The sequence below is a fragment of the Adiantum capillus-veneris genome, chromosome 16 (assembly GCF_014529385.1).
Source record: "Adiantum capillus-veneris isolate H3 chromosome 16, ASM1452938v2, whole genome shotgun sequence".
Lineage (NCBI taxonomy): Eukaryota > Viridiplantae > Streptophyta > Polypodiopsida > Polypodiales > Pteridaceae > Adiantum > Adiantum capillus-veneris.
Window position 1 is genome coordinate 87,661,032 of NC_140946.1, and position 24,105 is coordinate 87,685,136.

Consider the following 24,105-nt stretch of genomic DNA (forward strand, 5'->3'; position numbering starts at 1 on the left):
CATTACATATGTCACTGCCCAGTATACTGTAAGGTGCAGCGGAATGAATGTTGAATTTTGCTCAAGATGAGTGCTCCGAACTGTGCTCAAGGTTCCTTTTACTTAGGGAAGGGAGAGCCTTCCGTTCTTTAGTAAGAGAGTGCAATGGACACAAACAAAGCGAATGGACACTGTGCGTGAAGGTGCATGAGACTGAGAGATAGTGAGAGAAGAGAATACGACATCAGAGTCGTTGTAAAACTCTCCTCCAAGGGCCCCACTCTCGGTGGCGAGAGTGGTCTACTATTGATTGCACAATCTGGTACAGTGGCTGATGTAATGATTCTAAATGCTTGCTATGTCGAGGCCGACAGTGGTGACGAAGAGGACGAGACTATGGCTGAAAACAGAATGCTTCAAACCGGTATTGTTGCACCAAGTCGGGGCTGATCTGCTAGCTTCAAAAACGTTGTGCTGCTGGTCCCTTAAACGCTGAATTTCTGCTGCAAAAACGCTGATCATAGGCTGCTGAAAACGTTAAGTTGTTGTCCCAAAAACGCTAGCTGAGGCTGTTCAAAAACGCCGAGTGTAGGGCTGAAGCTGTGATGCAAAAACGCTGATCATAGGCTGAGTGTTGCTGCTGCAAAATCGCCAAGGCAAGGGGCTGCTAAGCGCTGGAGTTATTGCTGAAAAACGCAAGGCTGCTGGGTCAAGAAAACGCTGGAGTCCTCTGCTGAAAACGACAGGTTGAAGGGGTCCTTGTTCTTGCTTGAGAATTGGCATGTTCAACAATGCTCCTGTTGCCTCCTCTGCCAGAAAGTGCTAGCTTTGGTTTGCTTATATATTTTATTAGCAAAATTGCCCTACCTAGTTCCCAACAAAAGTCACTTAATAAATAAGTGAAAAATGTCAAAAATAGGAAAAATAGGTTTTAATGCACTGGAAAATTCCCCTGATGGATTCTGATGGTAATGTTGATGATCAAGCTGTGTGCAACCAAAGGATATGCATCTACTCTACGTGACTGGTCATGCACGGTCTGCGAACAGACTCACAAAAGTGCCAGATCACTTCCTATCCTAGACTGGCTTGACTGATGTGAACCTTGGTCATGTTTGTAGCTTGTCCACGGACACATAGGGTTGGATGTGTCACGTGACATATACTATGAGATACGAGGCCGCTTTCATTGTCTATTCAAAGAGGGTTTTGGGCCACTTTCTAGAGTCATAAGATACCAAGATCAGAGATGCCTTGGATTATACTTACTGGAGATTCGCAAACACAGAGAGGACCTCTTGAAGAGGGGCACAATGAGAGAGATCCAACGGCAACAAAAGATTACAGATTTCTTTCAGTCACAGACAGAGGAGTTCGAGCAGCCCCCACAACATAACAACACCAGAGGCATACTGCTTGATCGGGTGATAGAGTTGGGGCGGTCCCGTCGCCCACGGATGAGGGGGCCCTCATCGACGCAGATTGCGACAGAGGATCCATACATACTGGCACGACATAGGAGCCGTCCCGGATACTGATGTATATGTATGTGATGCCTCGATTGTCAAAGAGCTCCATTGTATCAGTTCACCCTTTGTATTTCCTATTCCCTTTGTATCAGCTTTCACCCCACCTCTACACACTATTTTATTTTCTTTTCAGTTCTTTGTACTTTTTGTACCCAAACCTGGTATTAGATTCACCACATGTAACCTTTTGGTCTCATAGGTCATTTTGGCCTTTTGAAGACGTTAATATAACATTTCATTTCATTTCATCTCTCTCTCTCTCTCTCTCTCTCTCTCTCTCTCTCTCTCTCTCTCTCTCTCTCTCTCTCTCTCTCTTGCCACGTGGAATTGTAATGGATCTATGCGACTTGATGTGAGCGCCTTTGAGGATAGTTTCAGGGGAAGAGACATCGTCTTCTACTCTGAGACACATCAGGCCCTTGGCAGTCTATGCCTCACATTAGTGGATATAGATGGGAGACTGCCTATAGACAGGAGACACGATCAGAGCACAGAGAACGGGGATCAGGAGGAGTGGCAGTGTTATTCAGGGAGGAGTTACAGCCATTAAACATATAGCCCGCAGAGATGAGCAAGCTAGGTACATGTGGGTGAGACTGAGAGCAGAGACAGACAGATATCTTTACATTGCTATTTGCTACTTTCCCCGAGCACGTCAGTGTATGCACCACCCAGAGGACAATCCCCTTTCTCTATTTTGGATGATGACATCATCATTCTAGGGGATTTCAATGCTAGGACTGCCCATCATCAAACAGTATTTTATGATACTTCAGAGGAGATGCTGAGAGAGCTAGATGCTGCAGAGACAGGCCTATCCAGACTATCACAAGATGGAGAACACACTGAGTATGGACGACACTTGATAGACAATGGGGACTACACATGGATTGGCCATCTTGAATGGCCTACACAGATTTCCTGCTTCAGGGGGTTTTACATGCTTTCCACACAGACATGGAGCCAGCACAGTGGATTATGTCATAGCACAGCCGACCCTCATCTCTAGTATCCAGGATCTCACGGTTGGACCCAGACCTGTTGGTGTGGCAGTGGATCATGCTCTTGTGTCAATGACCATCTCTTTTCAGTTTAGTGTAGCACACAGACTACGGACAGCAGCCCCTACTCGCTACACCTTCACGCGGGAGACAGACTCTGTATACATAGATGGGATCTACAGACGCCTATGCACAGAGGAGCCAGGGCGACCTCTGGAGGAGCTCACTACTATATTGACACAGACACTACATGATGCAGCAGCAGAGGCATACCCACATACCCAACCTGAGCAGAGACACCGTTCGGGGAGCATGCCCCAGAACAGTTGGTATGATGAGGAATGCCGGGACACTAGAGCTAGACTTCAGAGGGAGGTGCTTTTGGGGGACATCACTCACAGACAGTCACAGATTGATCCGACGCCTAGTGCGGCGGAAGAAGAGGGCATTTTTGGCTCGGCTAGAGCAGGATCTATATCAGCTATTCTTGAGTCAGGACTCACGTGAGGCATGGCTGCTCTTTCAGGAGCACTCTCCCCCCCCCCCCCCCGCCATCACTTCTACAGAGGACTGGGGCAAGTACGCATCATCTCTGTACACAGTTCCTCAACAGCCCCCCCTTTCTGACCCTCCCGATCCATGCCCACACACAGGTGCTTTTTTCACCGCAGAGATGGTGAGGAAGGCCATTGACAAGATGAGGACTGGGAGAGCATACGATCATGATGGTTTAGTGGCTGAGCATTTCACGAGAGATCTACTAGCAGAGCTTCTAGCAGTGATGTTTAACCGTGCCATGTGTGAGGGCTTGCCTGATACTTGGAGCCTCTCTACTATTGTACCTATCTTCAAGTCGGGAGACCCTATGGAGCCTGGGAATTATCGCACTATCATGATTGGACACACATTGGCACGGTTGTACGCATCTATTCTTTGAGCAACAGCTGAGTAGATGGGTAGAGAGGGAGGGGATACGCGCAGCCGGGCAGGCAGGGTTCAGGAGGGGTGTTTCTACTCTTGACCATATCTTAACACTCAGAGCCATCATTGAGGAGGATAGATCGCACGGGAGACGGATCTATTGTAGCTTTGTGGATTTCCGCAAAGCATTTGACACAGTGCCTAGAGCTAGATTGATGCGCAGATTACAGCAGATGGGAGTACCCACAGAGCTCATTTGGGTGGTCATGGCATTATACAGGTCAGTAGTGGGGCAGGTACGCACCTCAGAGGGTCTATCCACACCGATTCACTCCACTATTGGGGTGAAGCAGGGCTGACCCCAATAGGGTTATGTATGTGGATGAGGTTTCTGACTACATTGAGAGAGATGGTGATAGAGGTGCACAGCTGGCAGGGACATGGATTCCATTATTGTTATATGCTGATGATATTGTGTTGATCTCCGACTCTCCGGAGGGGATGCAACGTCACTTGGATGCTTTGAATAGGTTTGCTCACGGAAGTGGTTTGTCCGTCAACCTTGGTAAAACCAAGGTCATGGTATTTAATACCACCCCCCAGTGGATCAGGAGGTCAGCGCCAGCAGTCACATACGGCCAGGATGTGGAGTATACAGCTGCGTACACTTACCTCGGAGTGGTTTTTAGTGGGCCAGCATTTTCATTGAGGAGGGCAGCAGAGACTAGACTGACCAGAGCCCATGCAGCATTGGGTAGATTGGAAAGGATGTGTTCACAGGTTCAGTTTCAGGAGCCTCGGACGAAGCTCTGGCTCTTTGACATTCTGGTGGCTTCTGCATTGCTTTATGGAGCTGAGATTTGGGGACCTTCATTGGATCATCACGGGAGGACAGGCCGCAGTGATGGTTGGGGGGACATGGAGAAGCCTCTGGTCTCTATGATCTCGCGGCTCATTAGAGCCAAGGCCTCAGTACCACGTGCTATTGTTCGAGCAGAGCTAGCTGCCCCCCCACTAGTGGTTGAGGCGCTCACCAGATCTGTCTCCTTCATACACCGCATGTGGGAACTTCCCAGAGACAGATATGCCCGCCTTGCACTTGAGTCCTCTCGACAGTTAGCCATGCAGGGAGATACAGCATGCTGGTATGGGGAGATGACATCATGGTTCAGGCGCATGGGTTCAGCATAGACAGTTTGCCTCCCTTCCAGTACTCACTGGATTCACCCTCTCTAACTCTTACACAGTCCAAGATCACCAGGCTCATCTGCTAGGACGTGACTCAGCTAGACACCAGGAGGACATGGATACAGCCAGCACAGGAGCTGGGCACGAAGATGGCTTTCTACAGAGAACATCTTCTCCAACTTACGACGACGGACGGTTTTGTGACGAGGCCCAGATACATGGATACCCACTTGTCTCATGGGATACGGTGTGACATACGCACATCTTCACGCTAGTTGCGGATCGAGACTGGGAGATACAGCGGAGTACCAACAAAGGCCAGGACATGCCCCTGTGTGACATGGAGCCTGAGACAGAGTTACACTACACATGTCACTGCCCCATCTACTACGAGATACGAGGCCGCTTCCACTACTTGTTCAGAGAGGGATTTGGACCACTCTCCAAAGTCATGAGGTACGAGGATCAGAGATGCCTGGGTTTGTTTTCTTCTGCTCGAGCTGCGTAGACACAAAGAGAGCCTGCTGAGAGGAGAGACCAGCCAGTCTCAGAGACACATCACAGACTTCTTTAGAGCAGACATTGGACACCCGGAGGAGCTACTACCACAGCAGACCTTGTCGCCTCACACCAGAGGCACACTGATCGACCGAGCGACTGAATTAGGGAGATCCAGACGCCCACGGCTGCGGAAGACTACACAGCATAGACGGAGGCTACATCAGAGGATCCGGATCACTTTGGCCCGACATGCACGACGCCCAATCAGACTGTTGATCATGGAGGAGATTGATGAGATCCGCCAACGACCAATGCTGGATCTTTTGTGACTTATGGTTTAGCTATCCCGACTAGCTGCTTAGTTCACACCCACCAGCTTTATATTTATATTTCATCATTTTGTCATTTCATTTCATTTTGTTATTCAGACTTTGTATCAGATCCACCACATTGTAACGCTCTGGTCTCATAGGTCATTTTGGCCTTTTGAAGACGTTAATACAACATTTCATAACATCTCTCTCTCTCTCTCTCTCTCTCTCTCTCTCTCTCTCTCTCTCTCTCTCTCTCCCGGCTAGCTGCTTAGTTCACATTACCAGCTTAGGATTTCATAGTATTTCATTTTGTCATTTCATTTTGTTACTCTGACTTTGTATCAGATCCACCACATTGTAACACTCCGGTCTCATAGGTCATTTTGGCCTTTTTCATTTCTCTCTCTAGTTTAGGCAAGGAGAGTTTTCTTTGATGGGTACACTTGCCCTTCGAAACTCCAAGATTTTATAATTTTTGAAACATTTTAAGGTATTCTTGAAGGGTAGCTCACATTTTCATCTATTGAGGACGGGCAAAATACCCCTAGAAAGGCCAAAATGCCCAGCAAAAAGCCACCTTGCTGCCAATCCCTGGTCTCTATTTTGCTAGACTAGAGAGTTTGACTCTCTCTCTCTCTCCTGCAAGCCTTGGGCTGCATTTTGCTAGAAACTGACTCTCTCAATCTCTTCTCTTTTATATAAAAAGTTTATCGTTTTATCTCATCCGTAGCAAGGCTGTGAGTTCACCAGCTGAGGGACCACGTGTCCCCAAGGGCCACATCATCAGCATGGCCACCGACAAAGGCACAACTGTTCTCTGTCGCCCCATGTGAAATCTGCATGTCATCGAATACAACTAGAACACATACCTGGATGAAACCAAGGAAAGCCTACGTTCACCTATGAAGGAGAATGCAAGTAAAACATTGTGGTAGTCATCCACAAGACAATATAACCATCAGCTCTATCATGCATAGCATTGACTGAATTAATGAAGAGATAGATTGCAAATGAACACTGTTTCACTTGCACCACTTGCGTGAACTTAAGTTCATTATTATAATGGCAACACTTGTCGAGCAGAGGGGCTACTGTTTCAATCAAACATCTGAGAAGATAGGAGCCTCGGATGCTCTTTGTTTTCAGAACAGATGCTTGGCATATTTGGCTAACTCCAAATGAATTCGATTTTACAGCACAGTGGGAATGAAAGGTCCTCCTACTTTGGCAGCTTTCCTAACTAAACAAACTTCACCACTCTGAATATTGGTGATCCAGACAAAAGGTTCATAGGCCTGTTCATGCCTCCACATCACACACACACACACAGAGAGAGAGAGAGAGAGAGAGAGAGAGAGAGAGAGAGAGAGGAATTAAACATGATCTTACCTTAAAGTTAACCATCGACATAATTTGCTTCAGTTCAGGTACACTCAGCAAATGCAGTCTCTCCCTAAAAGCCTTTTCAAAGCGCTCCCCCTTCTCGATCCCGTCTCCAAAGCTAAAAAAACCAGCGGCTGTGCAATTCGAAAATTCTAAAGTCAAATATGTTCCACTTGAATGAGCTCCATCTAACTTGCAAACCGTCCTAATGTATCAAATCAAAAAGGTTTTTGAACGAATGGCAATCTCTTTCATCAGTTAATTCTGTTGGTCTGACTACAACTAACATTCCTAATGTATCAAATCAAAAAGGTTTTTGAACAAATGGCAATCTCTTTCATCAGTTAATTCTGTTGGTCTGACTACAACTAACATTCATAACAGGACCACTACTGGATCTTCTGTTCTTTAAAGAACTTGTTTAAAGAACTAACACTACGCGTTGTTTAGGATTTGGGTGGTTGCAGACAATAGGTTCCTAGGTCTCTAGTCTATCTCCATTTTTGTTCATGCCTCCAAATGGCAGTCATGCAGCTTTTGTGCAGTTCTGTACAGCAAGATATAACTTTTTTTCACACACGCACGCACAGAGCAAGAAATGAAAAATGTTATATATTAACGTCTTCTAAAGGCCAAAATGATCTATGAGGTCAAAGTGTTACATCATGGTGAATTTGATATGTCATCCCCATAAAAAGAGAGAAACTAACTAAACAAAAACGCTATTAGAGTTGTAAAAGGCTACCACGTCAACAGTCAGCGTGAAACGTGGGATTCCGTACAGTCTGCCACATCAACATGCCGGCGCGAAATCCGGAGTTCTGTACATTTGTCGCGTCATCTTCTTCTACTGCTTCTGCATTCTTAGCTTAGACCCCTCGGTCGGTGATCTGCATAGTGGCTCCGCTCTTCAGTGGCTTGACACGTCAGCAGTTTGTGACATCCCCCCTTCTTGAAAGAGAGTAATCGTTCACGATTACAGCATATCTGCAAAACAACTCAAGTCAGCTCAAAATTTTCCGAGGGTCATTCCGAAGGTCAATCCAAGGGACAATCTGTTTGCTCTTTTTGTTAAGGAGTTGGCTTCTCCTTTCATCTACATCAAAACTCTTGATATTCCGGCGATGTAAAATTAGCCATCACACCAAGACCGCATTGATCTTCCACGAGTGTCTTGACGCACTATAATTACATACCCAGGCAATCTCATCCAATTAGGAATATTCATTGGTTGGGACATCACAATGCAACATTAATGCTCACATATGCATGATGCAAGACATAGAAACATAAAGTCGCCAATGAACTCTCCTCCCGCATAGCCTAACAAGGTCCGGGCCGGGAGATATTCAACGACTCCCTCATCACTCCTCCCGCATAACCTAAAAAGGTCCGAGCTAGGAGATATAAAGGCCTTTTACAACGATTCGCCCCCCAGACCGCAACCTGCGTCGTTTGGAGGTGCTGAGAGTAACCACTGCTCAGACTTCTTAATACTCCTCCCGCATACCCATCCAGGTCCGGATCGAGAGTAACAACAACAATATTTTTTTCAAGCATACAACCAAATGCTCCCCACACATCCCATCTGCGTCCTTCGGAGGTTTTCTAGCATACTCCCCGGACATCCCATCTGCGTCATTCCGAGGTTTTTAAGCATACAATGAAACGCTCCCCAGACATCCCGTCTGAGTCGTGCCGAGGTTCAAACAATACCAAAACAACATTTCTCACTAAGTAAAAATCACCAATCAACCAGAGTCAAACAATTCAAATCGGCACCAAGACAGGTTTAAAATAGATAGCATCCATTTCAAACAAACTTCAAACAATACGTTCTCAAACAATGTTCATAAGTATCTAACTATAAAACAACTAGAGAGTTCATTCAGGGCTTTGTTCAGACAACGAACTTTGAGGATGACTGGCTTGCCCTTCTGTGTCACGGTGATGGTTTGGTTCCGAACCTACAAAGTCGCATCATTCTTGTCGTGCCAGGGCGTGCCCAAGAGAACGTCGCAATAACTTCATAATGTGGAAATCGGCTTTTCCATGATAATCTTGGATAGTCACTGGAAGAGCACCAATGAGCGGTACCACTTTCTGAGTTTGCCCGTGGCTAGCTCAGCTTCAATTTCTCCACCCTCTGCATCATAATCAAAGTGCATCTGCTTCAAGAATTCTGGATGGATGAAGTTCTCTATAGCTCCGAGGTCAAAGAAAATAAGGGCTTTGAAGCCGTTGACTTTGCCATATGCTCGACACAATTCATTTGTACTTTCAAGGCATATGCCATAGATATCAAGAAGTAGTCCAATAGCGGGTCTAGCTCTCTTGGCTGGCAGTGGCCCGGAGGATCATTCTGTAGTGGGAGCAGTGTCACGTGCACATCTAACCCTATGTGTACGTGGACAAGCTACTTCATGTCTAGGGTTCAGTTAGCTTAGCTTAGAAAGTGTTCTTGCACTTTTGTGAGTGTTCGCAGACCGTGCATGTCCAGGCACTTAGAGTAGATGCATATCCTCAGGTTACACACAACATGATCATCAGATTACCATCAAAATCCATCAGGTGCATTTTTACAGTGCGCAGACCTATTTTCCCTATTTTAGCCATTTTTCACTTATTATTAATAAATGACTTTGTTGGGAAACTCGATAGGGCAATTTTGCTAAGTTAATATAAAAGAAACCTAGCAGTCACTCAGTAGAGCAGATGACAAAGGAGCACCAAGGCCCCTTGCGTTTTCTCAAGAGAGCCGATCGCCCTAGCGTCTCTGCAAGACTGAGAGCCTAGCGTTTTTTTTTGCACATTCCCGAAACTGCTAGCGTTTTTCAGCCAAGACCCTTGTAGCCTAGCGTTTGTGGAATCAGCCCAAATGCCAGTGTTTGCAGATTTTCAGCATTCCGATCTTGTGTTGCTGCAGCAGAAACCCGCCACATCGACACCACCGCGACAAGAACCCAGAATCAGCCCTGGCGTTTTTGCATCCCAGCAGATCTGCTAGCGTTTTCAGAATTCAGCCATTAGCCTCTACGAACCGCCCGAACCTGCAGCAGATCCTCGTAGTGAGAGCTTGCCGTAGCTGGATTTGCAGTGATCAGTTTTCAGCCATTACGACAACCATTCATTTTCAGATTTAGACCTCAGATCAGCCAGCGTTTTTGCATGCAAGAGTCACCTTGGCGACAACAGCAGATCAGCCCTGTCTTTGTGCGACAGTTGCAGATTCGCAGTATTCAGTTTTCAGCCTTAGCATCGTCATCGTCATCCTCACCGTCGACATTGACATAGCATCATTTAGTACTCACAGCATCAGCACCTTGTATCAGATTTGTGCAATCAATATCATAGACTTCTCTCGCCATCGAGAGAGGGGCCCTTGGAGGAGGGTTTGACCACTTTTCTGGTGTCGTATTCTTCTCTCTCTCTCTCTCTCTCTCTCTCTCTCTCTCTCTCTCAGCACCTTCATTCACAGTGTTTCCCACTTTGTTGTGATCATTTGCACTCTCTCACTAAAGGAACGAAAGGCTCTCCCTTCCGTAAGTAAAAGGAACCCTTGAGCACAGTTCGGATCACTCATCTTGAGCAAAGTTCAACATTCACTTCCGTTGCACCTTACATTGGTATCAGAGCTTTGGCAGTGTTCTGTATCACTCAAGGAAAGAACCACAAGAAATTTTTTGCTTGTTGCGGTCGCACGTAACCCAAGTCCACTTGGGCGTGTCGATTCCTAATCGTGTTTTGAAGAGTGACAGGAAACCCAAGAAAGAAGGGCTTGTCTAGTCTCCCCTTGTTTCTCTTTTCACTCATTGAGAGCGAATTATGCACTTAGCAGCCGGCCAATCGACATGAGGTGGGAAAAAGCAACCTTGGTGTGAGCGCAAGGCCGCCAAGGGGTGCGCCTGCGGGAAAGAGAAGAGCTCGGGTAAGAGAAGATCCTTCTCTAACACAGATTGCAAGATAAAGAAAGAACCTCAAGAACCTCAAGACCCCCAAGAACCACAAGAACCCAAGTTCCTCGTGAACTTCAGAACCCAAGATCTCAATGTATGGTCATCACCCTAAGCGGAATGGATACTTTGCATGAAGGTGATGAGCATGAAGGAGGTGAAGAAGAATTTTCCCCACTAGGAGGTTTTTCCGACCCTCCCCCTTTCCCATCTACGCTACGGTTTGCACCAAATCCTATGGAGGCTTTGGTCAAGTCGATGATGGATATGATGCTACAACAAGAGGTACAACGCGCCACCTTTGATCGCGAGCACGGGCAAGCGCGCTTGGCGGCCGAAGAAAGAAGGGTAGCCATGGAGCGTGAGCGTGAGCAAGCGCGCTTGGCAACCGAAGAAAGACAAGCGGCCTTGGAATTAGAACGTGAGGCGTAGAGAGACCAACGCATGCAAGAGTTGGTCCTACAGGTTTTCACCTCGAAGTCCGAGCACTCAAAGACGTGAGCGAATCACCACGTAGCACAAGTCGAGAAGCGGATTCCAACAGCCCCATCAAGGAGAAGTTGACATTTAGTAATTATGATGGTAAGAAGGATGCTAATGTTATTCATTCTTGGTTGCATCAATTTAATGCTTATTTTGCAACAACTAAGAAGACAGGAAATAGCAAAGTTTTGACGGTAGCCACGTATCTTGCTGGTGATGCCATTAATTGGTATCAAGCGTGGCAACAGGAGCAATTGGCCGCTCACCTAGAGGGAGCCACGGACAGTGTGCCCCTTTCTTTCAATTGGGTCGACTTCCAAGACAAGCTCAAGGCACGGTTCTTGCCACCTCAGTACCTAGCGCGGTTAAAAGAAGATTGGCTTAATCTCAAGCAAAATGGTACTCCAGTCATGTCTTTTTCTAACCGTGTTTTGCAGCTTGGCACCAAATTACGCAAATCGGATGCGAAGCGCAAAGAGGCTTTCATTTTCGGGTTGGACAACTATATCAGGTTTGATGTCAAAGTCTTCGATCCCGTAGATCTCAACAAGGCAGTAGCGATTGCTCTCGCACAGGAGATGAAGCACAACAAGGGAAAGCCTAAGGAGAACAAGTCGTCTCAAAGTACCTCTCAGACTTCTCAGAACCCTCACAACAGTAAGAATGGTAAGAATGGTAACTCTTCTAACCAATCTTCCTCTAGTCTCTCGGAAAAGAACTCACACAATGAATCTAAGGGTAAAGCTAACACAATTGCTAAACCTAAGCTCACTCCATATGAAAAGGCAAAACAAGGAATTTTAGGAGGATACATCACGTCAGAAGAACAAAGCATTTATTCTAAGGAAGGTCGATGTTATCATTGTCACATCAAGGGTCACATAAAAAGAATATGTTATAAAATTGAATCTAGCGAATCTAAAGAACCCACATCCTCTATTAATACCATCAATGAGAACACGAGTGTGACCCAAGTTTCTCATGATCCTCCCATTGATGAGTCTCTCATTAAGTGTTATGGTCATGTGAAGGGTCAACATTTTGTCATATTGTTTGATCCAGGTAGTATGCATGATGTGATTAGTGACTCTCTTGTCGAAAGAGCCCGCTTGGAAGTTAGCAAGACATCTCCTTTCGAGGTGACGGGCTTCGCTCCCAATATGGACTCTCTCATTACATGAGAGTGCCTTGATGTGTTATTCACAGTTCAACAAGTGTCCTTCCGCAGAAAATTTGTAGTGTCTTCTCTTTCAAGATGTGATATGCTTCTTGGCATTCGATGGTTTTGTGAGCATAACCCTCTCATTGATTGGGCAACTAATATTTTCACTTTCAATGCCAAAAGTGACTCTCCCATTGTCATTCGTGCTTCATCTCTCATTTCTAATGTGCAAGCGAAGATTGAAAACAATCAGGAGGAGACTCTCTCAGTCTACATGATTTGCATGATATAGATGTAAATATTCACAAGCATGATGATTTGTATGATAATGATGTGATTGTTCACACGGATGATGGTTTAGTTGATACTTTGTCTAGTGAAGCTAACCTCATTGCAGATTCGATCAATCACAAAGAACCGATCTTGGCTCTCGAGTCGAGGTCCAGACTCCAAGAACCCCCATAGGAAGTATTATGTGTGCACATGATTAGTCAGCACGCATTGTTCGAGTGTTTCATTCGTCATGGTTTCCTGTATTTTAGTCAACGTCTTTATGTGATCCCTTTTCATAGGCATGACATATTGTACGATGAACATGATTCACTCATGAATGAGCACGGATGTATGCGGATTACTCATGAAAAGATGAAATGTTTGCACCCGAGGAATTCACATTCCATGTCTCTTCCTTGGCATGACACAGTATCCGAAAGAGCACAAGAAGGAGTGAGCATCAAGCATCGGCATTTCCATTGTGATTTGCCACAGTTGATAGATTTAGATCAGAAAGACAAATTTCGATTCCATTGTTTACGAGTGTTTGATGAACGGTTTGGCACTCCGTCTCTTTGTTCATCTACATTGCATGCACAGTCTTTAGAGAAGACTAGAATTTTTCCAATCACTTTACATGGAATGGGTATGTTCATGTTTTTGTGTTGGAAGTGGTTTGAGGAATTTTCCTCCTCGAAGATTCTTGAAGAAGGTAGATCCACGACTATAGCCGAAGTTGGAACTTTGACGCAGCCACAGATGACTTTGTGTCGCTTTCGGCATAGCTCAAAGAAGCAAGCGTTGCAGACCCTTATGAAGTTCAAGTATCGCATGACCCACGCATCAGAGCGGGCCGGCAAAGAGTCCTTTCCAAGATTCCAGACGTTGTCGACGATCTCCCTCGACGCCATACAATTCGGTACCAGTACCTCACTTTAAAAAGGAGGGGATGTCACGTGCACATCTAACCCTATGTGTACATGGACAAGCTACTTCATGTCTAGGGTTCAATTAGCTTAGCTTAGGAAGTGTCCTGGCACTTTTGTGAGTCTGTTCGTAGACCGTGCATGTCCAGGCACTTAAAGTAGATACATATTCTTTGGTTGCACACAGCATGATCATCATATTACCATCAGAACCCATCACGAGCACTTTTAAAGTGCACATACCTATTTTCCCTATTTTAGCCATTTTTCACTTATTATTAATAAGTGACTTTGTTGTGAAACTGGGTAGGGCAATTTTGCTAAGTTAATATAAAAGAAACCTGGCAGTCACTCAGTAGAGCAGATGACAAAGGAGAACCAAGGCCCCTTGCGTTTCTCAAGAGAGCAGATCGCCCTAGCGTCTCTGCAAGACTGAGAGTCTAGCGTTTTTGCACATTGCCAAAACTGCTAGCGTTTTTCAGCCAAAACCCTTGCAGTCCTAGCGTTCGTGGAATCAGCCCAAATGCCAGTGTTTGCAGATTTTCAACGTTGCGATCTTGTGTTGCTGCAGCAGAAACCCGCCGCATCGACACCACCGCAACAAGAACCCAGAATCAGCCCTAGCGTTTTGCATCCCAGCAGATCTGCTAGAGTTTTCAGAATTCAGCCATTAGCCTCTACGAACCGCCCGAACCCGCAGCAGATCCTCGCAGCAAGAGCTTGCCGTGGCCGGATTTGCAGCGATCAGTTTTCAGCCATTACGACAACCATTCATTTTCAGATTTAGACCTCAGATCAGCCAGTGTTTTTGCATGCAAGAGTCACCTTGGCGACGGCAACAGATCAGCCCCGTCTTGGTGCGACAGTTGCAGATTCGCAATATTCAGTTTTCAGCCTTAGCATCGTCCTCACCGTCGACATCGACATAGCATCATTTAGTACTCACTGCATCAGCACCTTGTATCAGATTTGTGCAATCAATATCATAGACTTCTCTCGCCATCGAGAGAGGGGCCCTTGGAGGAGGGTTTGACAACTTTTCTGATGTCGTATTCTTCTGTCTCTATCTCTCAATCTCAGCACCTTCATTCACAATGTTTCTCACTTTGTTGTGATCATTTGCACTCTCTCGCTAAAGGAACAGAAGGCTCTCCCTTCCGTAAGTAAAAGGAACCCTTGAGCACAGTTCAGAGCACTCATCTTGAGCAAAGTTCAACATTCACTTCCGCTGCACCTTACAAGCAGAAGGTACGTCGAGGCTCGCTCAGGACATGTAGTAAATGTATGTCCTGATTGAAAACATCCAAAGCATCCGCCTTCTTGTAAAAGGATTTCTCCTTGACGTTGTGTCAAACCAAGCCTTTGAGGTTGGGTGTCACGAGAGTCCCGAAAATTTGTTCGTTGTTAGTGGTTTGAGATTCTTCTGTGGTAAACTCCAACTTTCCCTTCATGAGTTTATAGCCGACCGCGGCATGGTCCATAAGCTCTTGCATGGTGGAGACTTGCTTAGAGAGACAATATTCCTGCAATGGTGATGGTAGTCCAATGGTGTATCGCTCGCATTGGGCCTCCAAGGGAACAGAGCTAAAGAAGGACAACAGAAAGTACACGTCGAGAAACCTTTGGTTATAGTCGTCCATGGTTTCGGTGGCAAGTATTTTCAAGTTGCCACACTCTGCCAAAATCCGGACTTCAAACATAGAAGTCATGTAACTACGTGCAAAAACTCTCTTGAAAGCTTGCCAGGTCCTTGGAGCATGCGGTTGTCTCTCGATTGAACTCCACCATTGCATAGCATTATCTTTAAGAAATCCCGCTGCTCGAGAAATCTTGGATTCTTCTGTATAGTTCCCCAAAGCATAGATGTTGTTGAATTGCTCTAGAAACTGCAATGCTTTCTTGCGATCTTTCACCCTGGAAAAAGTGGAAAATTTGACTGTCGTACCGCCATCCTTGAAATCTTTAGGTTGGTTAGGCATGTATCTCGGGTACGGATAATAAGGGTATCCATACGGGCTCCAATTATTGTAGCCTGGTGGCGGTGGTGGTGGTGGAGGTGGGGGCAGTGGCGGTAGCACTGGATCAGGGTCAGATGGCTGCATCATATTCCTGAAGACTCCCCCGATCGGAACAGACGGCTGAGAAGGTGGTTGTTTGGAAGCTCTCGTACTTTCTGGTGTCGGAGGAGGAGGTACCAACCTGAGCATCAGAGGGGGTAACATGTAGTTCAAAAATTGTTGAAAACTTTGCAGCATCGGAAGTTCTGTTGAGGATGCCGCAAAAGAATGTCATGAAGCTCGTCGAGAAGAAACTGTAAATATTCTACTAAATCCATGAACGCCGTGTCTTGGGTTCTTTATGGCTTATGCCTTGTAAGACAGAGCGGTGAGGACAAGAGCACGCCCGATGCGCGATGAAGGGTGGGAGTGGCTAATAAGTCCCACGTCAAGACCTGAAGTAAAATTCCAGTAGCTCTGTCTGCTCTTTTGCAGGACCAGTATGCTTTCAAAAGAGCACACGCCTAATGCTCTGATACCACTGTCACATGACGGGGCACCACGTGCCAATAGAAAAGAACAATAGCTCTGTCTGCTCTTTTGTAGGACCAGTATGCTTTCAAAAAAGCACACGCCTAATGCTCTCATACCACTGTCACATGACGGGGCACCACGTGCCAATAGAAAAGAACAGACTAAACAGACTTTTAGCACTTCAATAACAATTGAAACTGAAAGAGAGAGCACACACGACACGGAGTGGTGGAATTCCACCCCAAAGAGGATTGGCCCCAAATCATGGCGCCCCTTTCGGTATTTCTTTATATTGCACCAACACAGTACAAGCCGGTACTCCACGCTCTGCACCTTCCTCAAAAAGCATGCCAAAGAATGAGCCCATGGCCTCATATTTAAAGGCCCTAGGCCCAAAAGCAATTTACATGAAAAGCCTTAAACTCAAAAGCATCTTGTCCAAAAGCTGCCATCGCAAATTACGAAAATCCGTACAGTGCCACGTCAACACATGTCAACGCAAATCACGGAAATCTGTACAATCTGCCACGTCAGCAATCAACGTGAAACGTGGGATTCCGTACAGTTTGCCACCTCAACAAGCCAACGCAAAATCCAAAGTTCCGTACATGTTGCCACGTCATCTTCTGCTACTACTGCTTCTTAGGGTTTAGGCCCCTCGACCGGTGATCTGCACAATGGCTCCGTTCTTCAGTGGCTTGACACATCAGCAGTTTGTGACACGATCTATGGTTATACCCCACCTTTCAAAGCCATTTGTAGTGTCTATGTACAGGTTTTCTGAGCCGGGTTGACAGGGCACAAAATCTTATTCTGAGCAGTGTAGAATTAAGTATTCTGCAAAGGCTTTCAAATTCAGAATATCTGCTTTTCTTCAGGTCACCTACACACAAACAATTTATTTTGGGAGGCAAAAGTTCTTGACTTTGTAACAGTCCTAAGATATTCTACAAGGTTTTGTCTCTCTTTAAGGAGCTTTGTTTATCTACTTGGTGGTATCTTGGCTTGTTGGCAGGCATCTTCAATATGGCCCAAACCGCAGACATATAAAAATTTGGTCTGCTCATAACAGCGGATAAACTTGATGGCACAAACTTTCTTTTGTGCAACTTCATGGTTGATAACATTAGGATTGCAAGAGTCTTACAAAACACCGAGCAAGATCTTCCAAGCAAACTAAGGTCCAAGTAAAATTTGTAGACTAGTGACAGAGGTTTCTCAGATCTAGCAAGTGGTATAGTGGTTTAATATGCAAGATCGAAGTGCTCAATAGTTAGATCTACTTCTTTGCTTCTCCGTTCTTTTCAAAGCTAAAAATCGTAGTGATAAAATGGCAGTAGCGGAGGAAGTATTGCATCCTCTAATAATCCCAGCCCTTGCATCATTTTTGTTTTCCTACTTGGCAAGTTTAGGGTCAACATTAATGACTTGAGCAAGCAACTCGGGCACCTTACTTGTGATCATTAACGTATACATAAACAATTACTTGTTTCAAGAATGCTTACAGCCCCGTTCCCCCAAGGACTGACGGCGCATGTGGATACCAACTGCCCCAAGCTCCATAACTATGTGGTTAATTCTAGATTTTGATAGCACAGTCTCATAACCTATTGTTGTCCAAAAAAGCAAGCAGCTTGGGCATTTTGGATAGCTTGTCTTCAAACCCTCTAATCCCTCAGGGTTCTTAGAACAAAGCATGTCAAATTCGCATGGGCTTATCTTGAATCATGCAAGGTAGGGCTTATAGTGCCACCTCTTTGGCTGGTCCTAGCAGAGCTGCTAGTCCCCCATCATCTCCCAAGGAAATAGACGTCAATACGGATGTTCAGCAACCAAATGAGAGAGCCGACTAGTCAGTTTCCGATACTCCTAGCATTTGCTACATCTGAGGAGTCTTACAAGGACTTTTTCTAGTTGGGATCCATAGGAGTAGAGATAGGCTTATAGTTGGTCATGCAAAAAGCCTCCAACAACTCCTGGACATAGCACTACCGAGAGAGGAAAATACCCCCCTCTATCTGCTCAATCTCCAATCCAAGTGAGCAATGAAGTAAGCCAAGATCTCTCATCTCAACCTCCTTGGCCAGGGTCTCCATTGTCCAGCGGATATGCTTGACATAACTAACTGTGACAACGAGATCATCCGCGTAGAGGATAACAAGTGTCACCAATCCTCCCTCTCTGAAAAGGTATTAGTCAAGGTCTGCAGAATAGAAAAATTTTCCTAACATGGTAAAGATTGTAACGTACACAATCATTTATGTGCAAAATTCAGCACATATGGACAAAATCTCAAGACATATTTGTAAATTGTACAATCAATGAGATGACCTTCCACCCATTAAGCCTTCTTTAGATTATTGATCTACTTTGTTACATACCTCAAAGGCACCCGAGGGATCAACAGAAGTTGGAAGAGAAGAAAAGGGAGGGGAGGGTAGTGCATTGGGGGCGTGGGTCTGTGGCTTCTATCCTACAAGCCTCTTTTAGGTAAATGGTTAGGATACTTAAAGTAGTGCATTGGGGGCGTGGGTCTATGGCTCCTATCCTACAAGCCTCTTTTAGGTAAATGGAGGAGCATGGGCAGACGTGAAACTTCATTAAAAGTAGCCTATAAGGCCGTTGAGTCTGGACGTACCTGCTGACTGGCCGGATCTCTTTGTCGCTTGGATCGCACTCTCCATGCTCCAACAATCGGCTGACACTGACCCAAAGGTGCTTAAGCATATTCTAGCACTCAATCAGGTCCGCCCTTATCGAGGGGGCCTTCCCGTAGCCAAGCTCCTACCCAGTCTTTGCCCACCGCTTACACCACCTCTAAGGGGTATTTCCACCCTACTGCAACAGAATACTAACTTGCCTCAACAAGAGCCGGTTCCTGCTGTTTAGGGTAAAGTGCAAGCCGCTTTTTTTTCCCAAATACAAGCCATGTAATATGGTTATGAACATGTACCATCAGGCCAGAGGCCCGCACCCATGACCATCATGATGTAAACGTTGCTGGAACAATGGAGGAATCTGGGCAAGTAACCCACATCGATAAACATCATGATGTGAATAGGGCTGGAACAATGGAGGATCTGGACACATCCTCCTTTTCAGAGCCTTTACCAGAGGGCAATTTCATTCAAGACGTCAGCTAGACTTGTGTAAACTCAATTTATAGACTCAAAATGGACTCAATTTATGTACCATCAGGCCAGAGGCCCACACCCAAGACAAAATTTGTACACGTCTGTGACACACAGTTTGTGGATCCTATTCTCAAACTATAATTGCCTACTCTGTAGACTCAAGTTACACACTCAAAATGCTACAATGCAGGATCCCCATGCAAAATTCATATGTTCCTGTCTAATGCGAAAGAAAAAATAGATATTACCTACAAGCTGACAAGAAGCTTGCTCCACATCTGAAATCTCCGTGTAATTGATTTGAGAAACTCGAAACCATGGTCCTGAACATCACCACTACTTTAACCGCTGAAGGTTTAAGATACATTGTTGAAATACAGAGTATGAAATGGAGATATCAAGGCTGACCTTTCCTTTGAGAAAGGCGAACAAACAGGCATTGAGCATCTTCAGTCAATGAAAAGAATGACCCTATCACAGCCACAGCGAACTCTAATGCTTGAGGTAATTGCATCATCAAAATATTTCACGAAGCTTGAAACTCTGAAAAGAAGACCTTACCTAAAAACTCAAGCTCCCTCGCATTAAATAGATGTGAGTCCTGTTGTAAAACCGCTTTTAGGAGATAAGTGAAATTCTTCACATGTTTACTTGGTTGCTGTTTAAGAGCTTCTTCTCTTTGTATGACAGCTTTCCCAACATCCAAGATCCTTTGCCATGTCTCGTCAAAAAGTTCCAAGTTTTCAATTTCCTTTCCTAAGGTTTTCTCACAAAAGAGAGCAATGGGAACTGGTTCAAAAGCCTTCTCGGGAACCCTAATGACATTCCCCTGCATTAAAAATGTCAGTGTCTCAAAATAGCATCCTAAAGCACGGAGCACAAACATCATTTCTGATATAAACTATTCAGAAACGACACCCTTTCTATTGCTTAAACAATCTAGTAAAATCAGATTTTGCTGATTTGATAAGGTAGAGCAAGACATATTCAATTGTAAGCTCAGGCACTCCAATGTCTTGGCTGCCTAGCATGGCTAGAACAGCCATCTCTTAAAGCTGGCTGCACACAGAATGTAGAAAAATAGTGACTAAATAAAAGGATTTTGTAAGTAACCTTAATTTGAAGTTGTTCTTTGTCCAGGGGGCAAGCCAGAAGTGAGGCCAGATCCCTTGGAAGATGCCCTAACGTGAGATTGCCTTGACTGTTTGGTCCCACGATCTAATCTAAGAAACATAGACATTACAAAAAAAATCTACAAACAAATGAGAAAAATAAGAAAATACTTCACAGGAAAACCTTGATAGCATTTCCATCCTTGGGATTCTCTGGCTCCCTCAATACTTGAATCTCCATGTCTTTCTCAATTTTAGCATGCCGATTGAACTTTCGTCCTACAATAAATGTTTCTAAAACATGAACTGCGTTTTTTTTATCTTCTATTTTGGAGGATTCAATCTCTGCTGCAATGTGTGTTCTCTGACAAGTCACAAGAATCAACGGCAATATTAACTTGATTGAATCCACTGCAAGGTTGAGATGAAATCATTTCAAGGTCTACCTTAAGAATGTCTTTTTCATGGCAAGCACAGTTGCAATCATGATACATAGGTAAATCTGAGTTTTCTCTGATAGCTACTAATCTTTCAGCAAAAGCAGCTTGGCCTCCACTCTTTTCATTTTCAACCAGCTCAGAGCTGACTATATCTGCAACGTACACTGTGACTTCTGTTGATTTATCTGAAGTTAACTTTGAAAGTTCTTGCTTTGCATATGTCAAAGAGAGCCTTTTGCGTTTTATTGCCACCCCAGGCTTCGTTGAATTTGAATTTGCTTTCTCCAATAAACAAAAGTCTGGACCAGGAAACAAGCTAGCAGCTTAAAGGAACTAACTTTAACTTTAATCGTTAGATGAAAGAGCTGGGCTGACAGAATTACAAGCATCTATGTTGTATGAAATGTACTCAAGTGAAATACACATACCAACATGGACATTGATATAACTATTATCTCCCTGAATATCTTTCAGACATACAGGACATTGTACCCAATTCAGGGGAAGATTTTCTTTTTCCAAATCTCCGTTGTCACCTATTGGTTTTGGTGTCAATGCACCAAAACCATTTTTTTTTTTGCTGAGACCTGGAAACTCCACTGCACCTTGTATTTTCGGTAAAGAATGAGCTCCACCCTACAGAATTTTAAACAAGAAAAAATATCTTCAATACTTCTTTCTATTCTTACCAATACATTCACTGTCAACTACCTTCGAATAGATACCAGCAAACATTTTATCTAGTGCTAGCTTCTGTACAGGTGATTCCTGCATTGTGGGCATGTTGTGTGGCTGAAGTGGGAAAAGGGAGGTCTTTTTCTACTGGCACTTAGCCAAGAAAACTTAGATGGTCTTGAGAGCGTTTGCTTTCAAGAAGAGCTAGGCCCTATCTGAGAGAACTCCATCCCCTAATTTGAATTTTAATCTTATGAGCCCACAACTCTACAAAAATGAAAACTAAAGCCCTATTTAAGGGAGCATCAACCCCATGATCAACCGCGACTCCATCCTTGAGGCGTTTTGATGGGTTCGCCTTTAAGAGATGAAACACAATCATAGTAAACTAAGACGTCCAAAGAGTCCGCCTTGACCAGCACATTCCAGTCCAGAGATAACGATAAATGATAAGCAAGATTCTCACAATGTAGAAGGTCGGTGATTTAAGGTAAGAATTAAAACAAGAACGAAGAACTGAATAAGAACAAGAACCAACATATGAGCCTTGGCTCATTCGTGATTCAATGGTCATAGCCATGAACGAGGGTGACTGCATGGACCAGCCTTCTGTCTACAAATACTTGCTGCTTCAACTGCGGGGGAGCTGGCCACTTTGTAAGAAATTGCCCTTCTAAAGTTCCCCCAACTGCAACCCCCAGCAATCCTTCTCCCCCCTCCAACAATGAGGAACCCCAAAAAAATTCCAATAAAAAAACTGAAGCTTCCCCAGCACCCACCACTGCCCCCCCCTAGTAAGAATGGAAGAGGGTCTAGAAGAGAAGCCAACAGACTCAAGCAAAGGACTCAGAACACTTTTGCTCTTCTGGCTGAAATCCCAAACTGGATAGAATCCGATGTTCCCGAATCAGAGTCAGAAGCCGAGACTGAGGACATAGGAGCCACCCCTGAGGGTACAAGAGAGGAAGAAGGTCACATGCAAATTGAAGTCAGGAATAAAGCTCTGGACCTCAATCAAGCGTCACAAGCACCCTTGCAAGAAGAAAACGCCAACATCCCCCCAGTGCCGATGGATATCCAGAAGGCAAACAAGAGAGCTCATGATTTAGTCACCAGGACTCCCACCAGGGTCCTACAAAGTAAAGGGAAAAAAAAAACCAATAGATGAAAATAGCCTCCTGGAACATAAAGGGGATTACTAACCCTACCAAAACAAAAGAGATCAACAATTGGCTCAAAGATCAAGCTGTTGATATCTATGCACTGCAAGAGATCAAAGTTGAAGGAGAGGATCTCCTCAGAAGATTGAAGGAAGTTTACCCCGAGTGGAAATGGTTCACCTCTTCTCACTCAAGAGGGACTGGGGGTACAGCCATAGGAATCAAGAAACAGATAGCAGACGGTGTTTCCTCCAATAGGAGTCACCAGTTTTGGTGTTCTGTTTCCCTCCCCTCCCCTTTCAATTGTGAACTAATATCTGTTTATGCTGGAGGGACTACCTCTAACAGAGCCCAGATATGGGAGGAAATCTCTACCATTCAAGGACCAATTATTTTGCTTGGGGACTTTAACATGGTTGAGACATTGGAGGACAGGTTTCTCAGAAGGGGGCTGACTATCCAAGGCAAGGAGAAAGACAAATGGGAAGCCTTCAAAGGCAAGCACGACCTATGGGATGCAGGTACAGAGGGATGCTTTACTTGGCAGAACTACAGCAAGGGGCTTCTTGCAAGAAAAGCTAGGTTGGACAGACGCTATTTTACTTCGGCAATTACCAACCTGTTTAACAGGGTCAAGGCAAAACCCAAAGTACACTTCATGCGCGTCAGATCACTTCCCCCTGTTGATCACCTGTGATGACAAAGCGTCCAAAATCAGGACCAGTTGGTTTCACACCGATCCTCATCTCTTCACCCTCCCCAAAGTCCAAGCAGGAATAGCAAAAATCTGGTCCAGAGCTTTCTCCAGTAATTCCACCCCTGCCAAAAGCTGGAGCAAAGCAGTTAAAGGCTCCCAACAGCTCCTGATTGCCACTAGAAAAGAAAGCACCCAAACTAGGAGGAAAAAGAAAGAAAAGATGTATGAAGAATTGGGGCTTCTTGAGAGATCCCAGCCACTAGATGTACATATTCAGAACCAAATCTCTACCCTCAGAAGCCAATTAAGAGCACAGGAAGACAGGGCGGTTCAACACACCAAACTGTTCTTCAAGGAGTGGTGGGCAGGGAAGGCTGACAGACCCTCTAAAGAGATGTTCAGAAGTCTAAGGAAGAAGAACGCCAGAGACGCTATCCCTCTTCTCAATACTGACCAAAGGAAGGCCACAAATGACTCCCAGAATGTGGAGCTGGTTAAACTTCACTTCGAAAAACTTTTCAGCCCCAAGGAAATACTGACTGAAGAGATAATCAAAAGCAGAGAGACCATCTGGAAATTCAGAAGAAAGGTGATCCCAAAGGAAGATCTTTCCCTAATTGACTCCCCCTTGAGTATAGCTGATCTCAATAAGGTCATTGAAGCACTAAAACCCAACAAACCCCTGGGCTAGATGATCTCCCTTCAAAGTTCTTTCAGTGCTTCAAAGAACTGCTCACCCCATT

At 45.0% G+C, this 24,105-nt stretch overlaps 1 protein-coding gene across 3 annotated transcripts in view; it reads right to left on the reverse strand.

Moving 5' to 3' along the window:
- The window catches only part of LOC147439403 (zinc ion binding/nucleic acid binding/hydrolase), an 83,629-nt gene that overhangs the window by 56,289 nt on the left and 3,235 nt on the right, over nucleotides 1–24,105 (reverse strand). For 2 of the 3 annotated variants that reach the window (XM_086485255.1, XM_086485254.1), the window contains exons 2-9: nucleotides 21,259–21,466; nucleotides 20,837–21,129; nucleotides 20,575–20,754; nucleotides 20,392–20,496; nucleotides 19,840–20,107; nucleotides 19,687–19,749; nucleotides 19,527–19,601; nucleotides 6,823–6,950 (exon numbers count right to left, since the gene is read on the reverse strand). In XM_086485255.1, the coding sequence (XP_086341381.1) occupies nucleotides 6,823–6,950; nucleotides 19,527–19,601; nucleotides 19,687–19,749; nucleotides 19,840–20,107; nucleotides 20,392–20,496; nucleotides 20,575–20,754; nucleotides 20,837–21,129; nucleotides 21,259–21,466 (1,320 nt within the window). The remainder of the gene's footprint in view (nucleotides 1–6,822; nucleotides 6,951–19,526; nucleotides 19,602–19,686; nucleotides 19,750–19,839; nucleotides 20,108–20,391; nucleotides 20,497–20,574; nucleotides 20,755–20,836; nucleotides 21,130–21,258; nucleotides 21,467–24,105) is intronic. The other variant, XM_086485256.1, reaches the window with a different exon arrangement.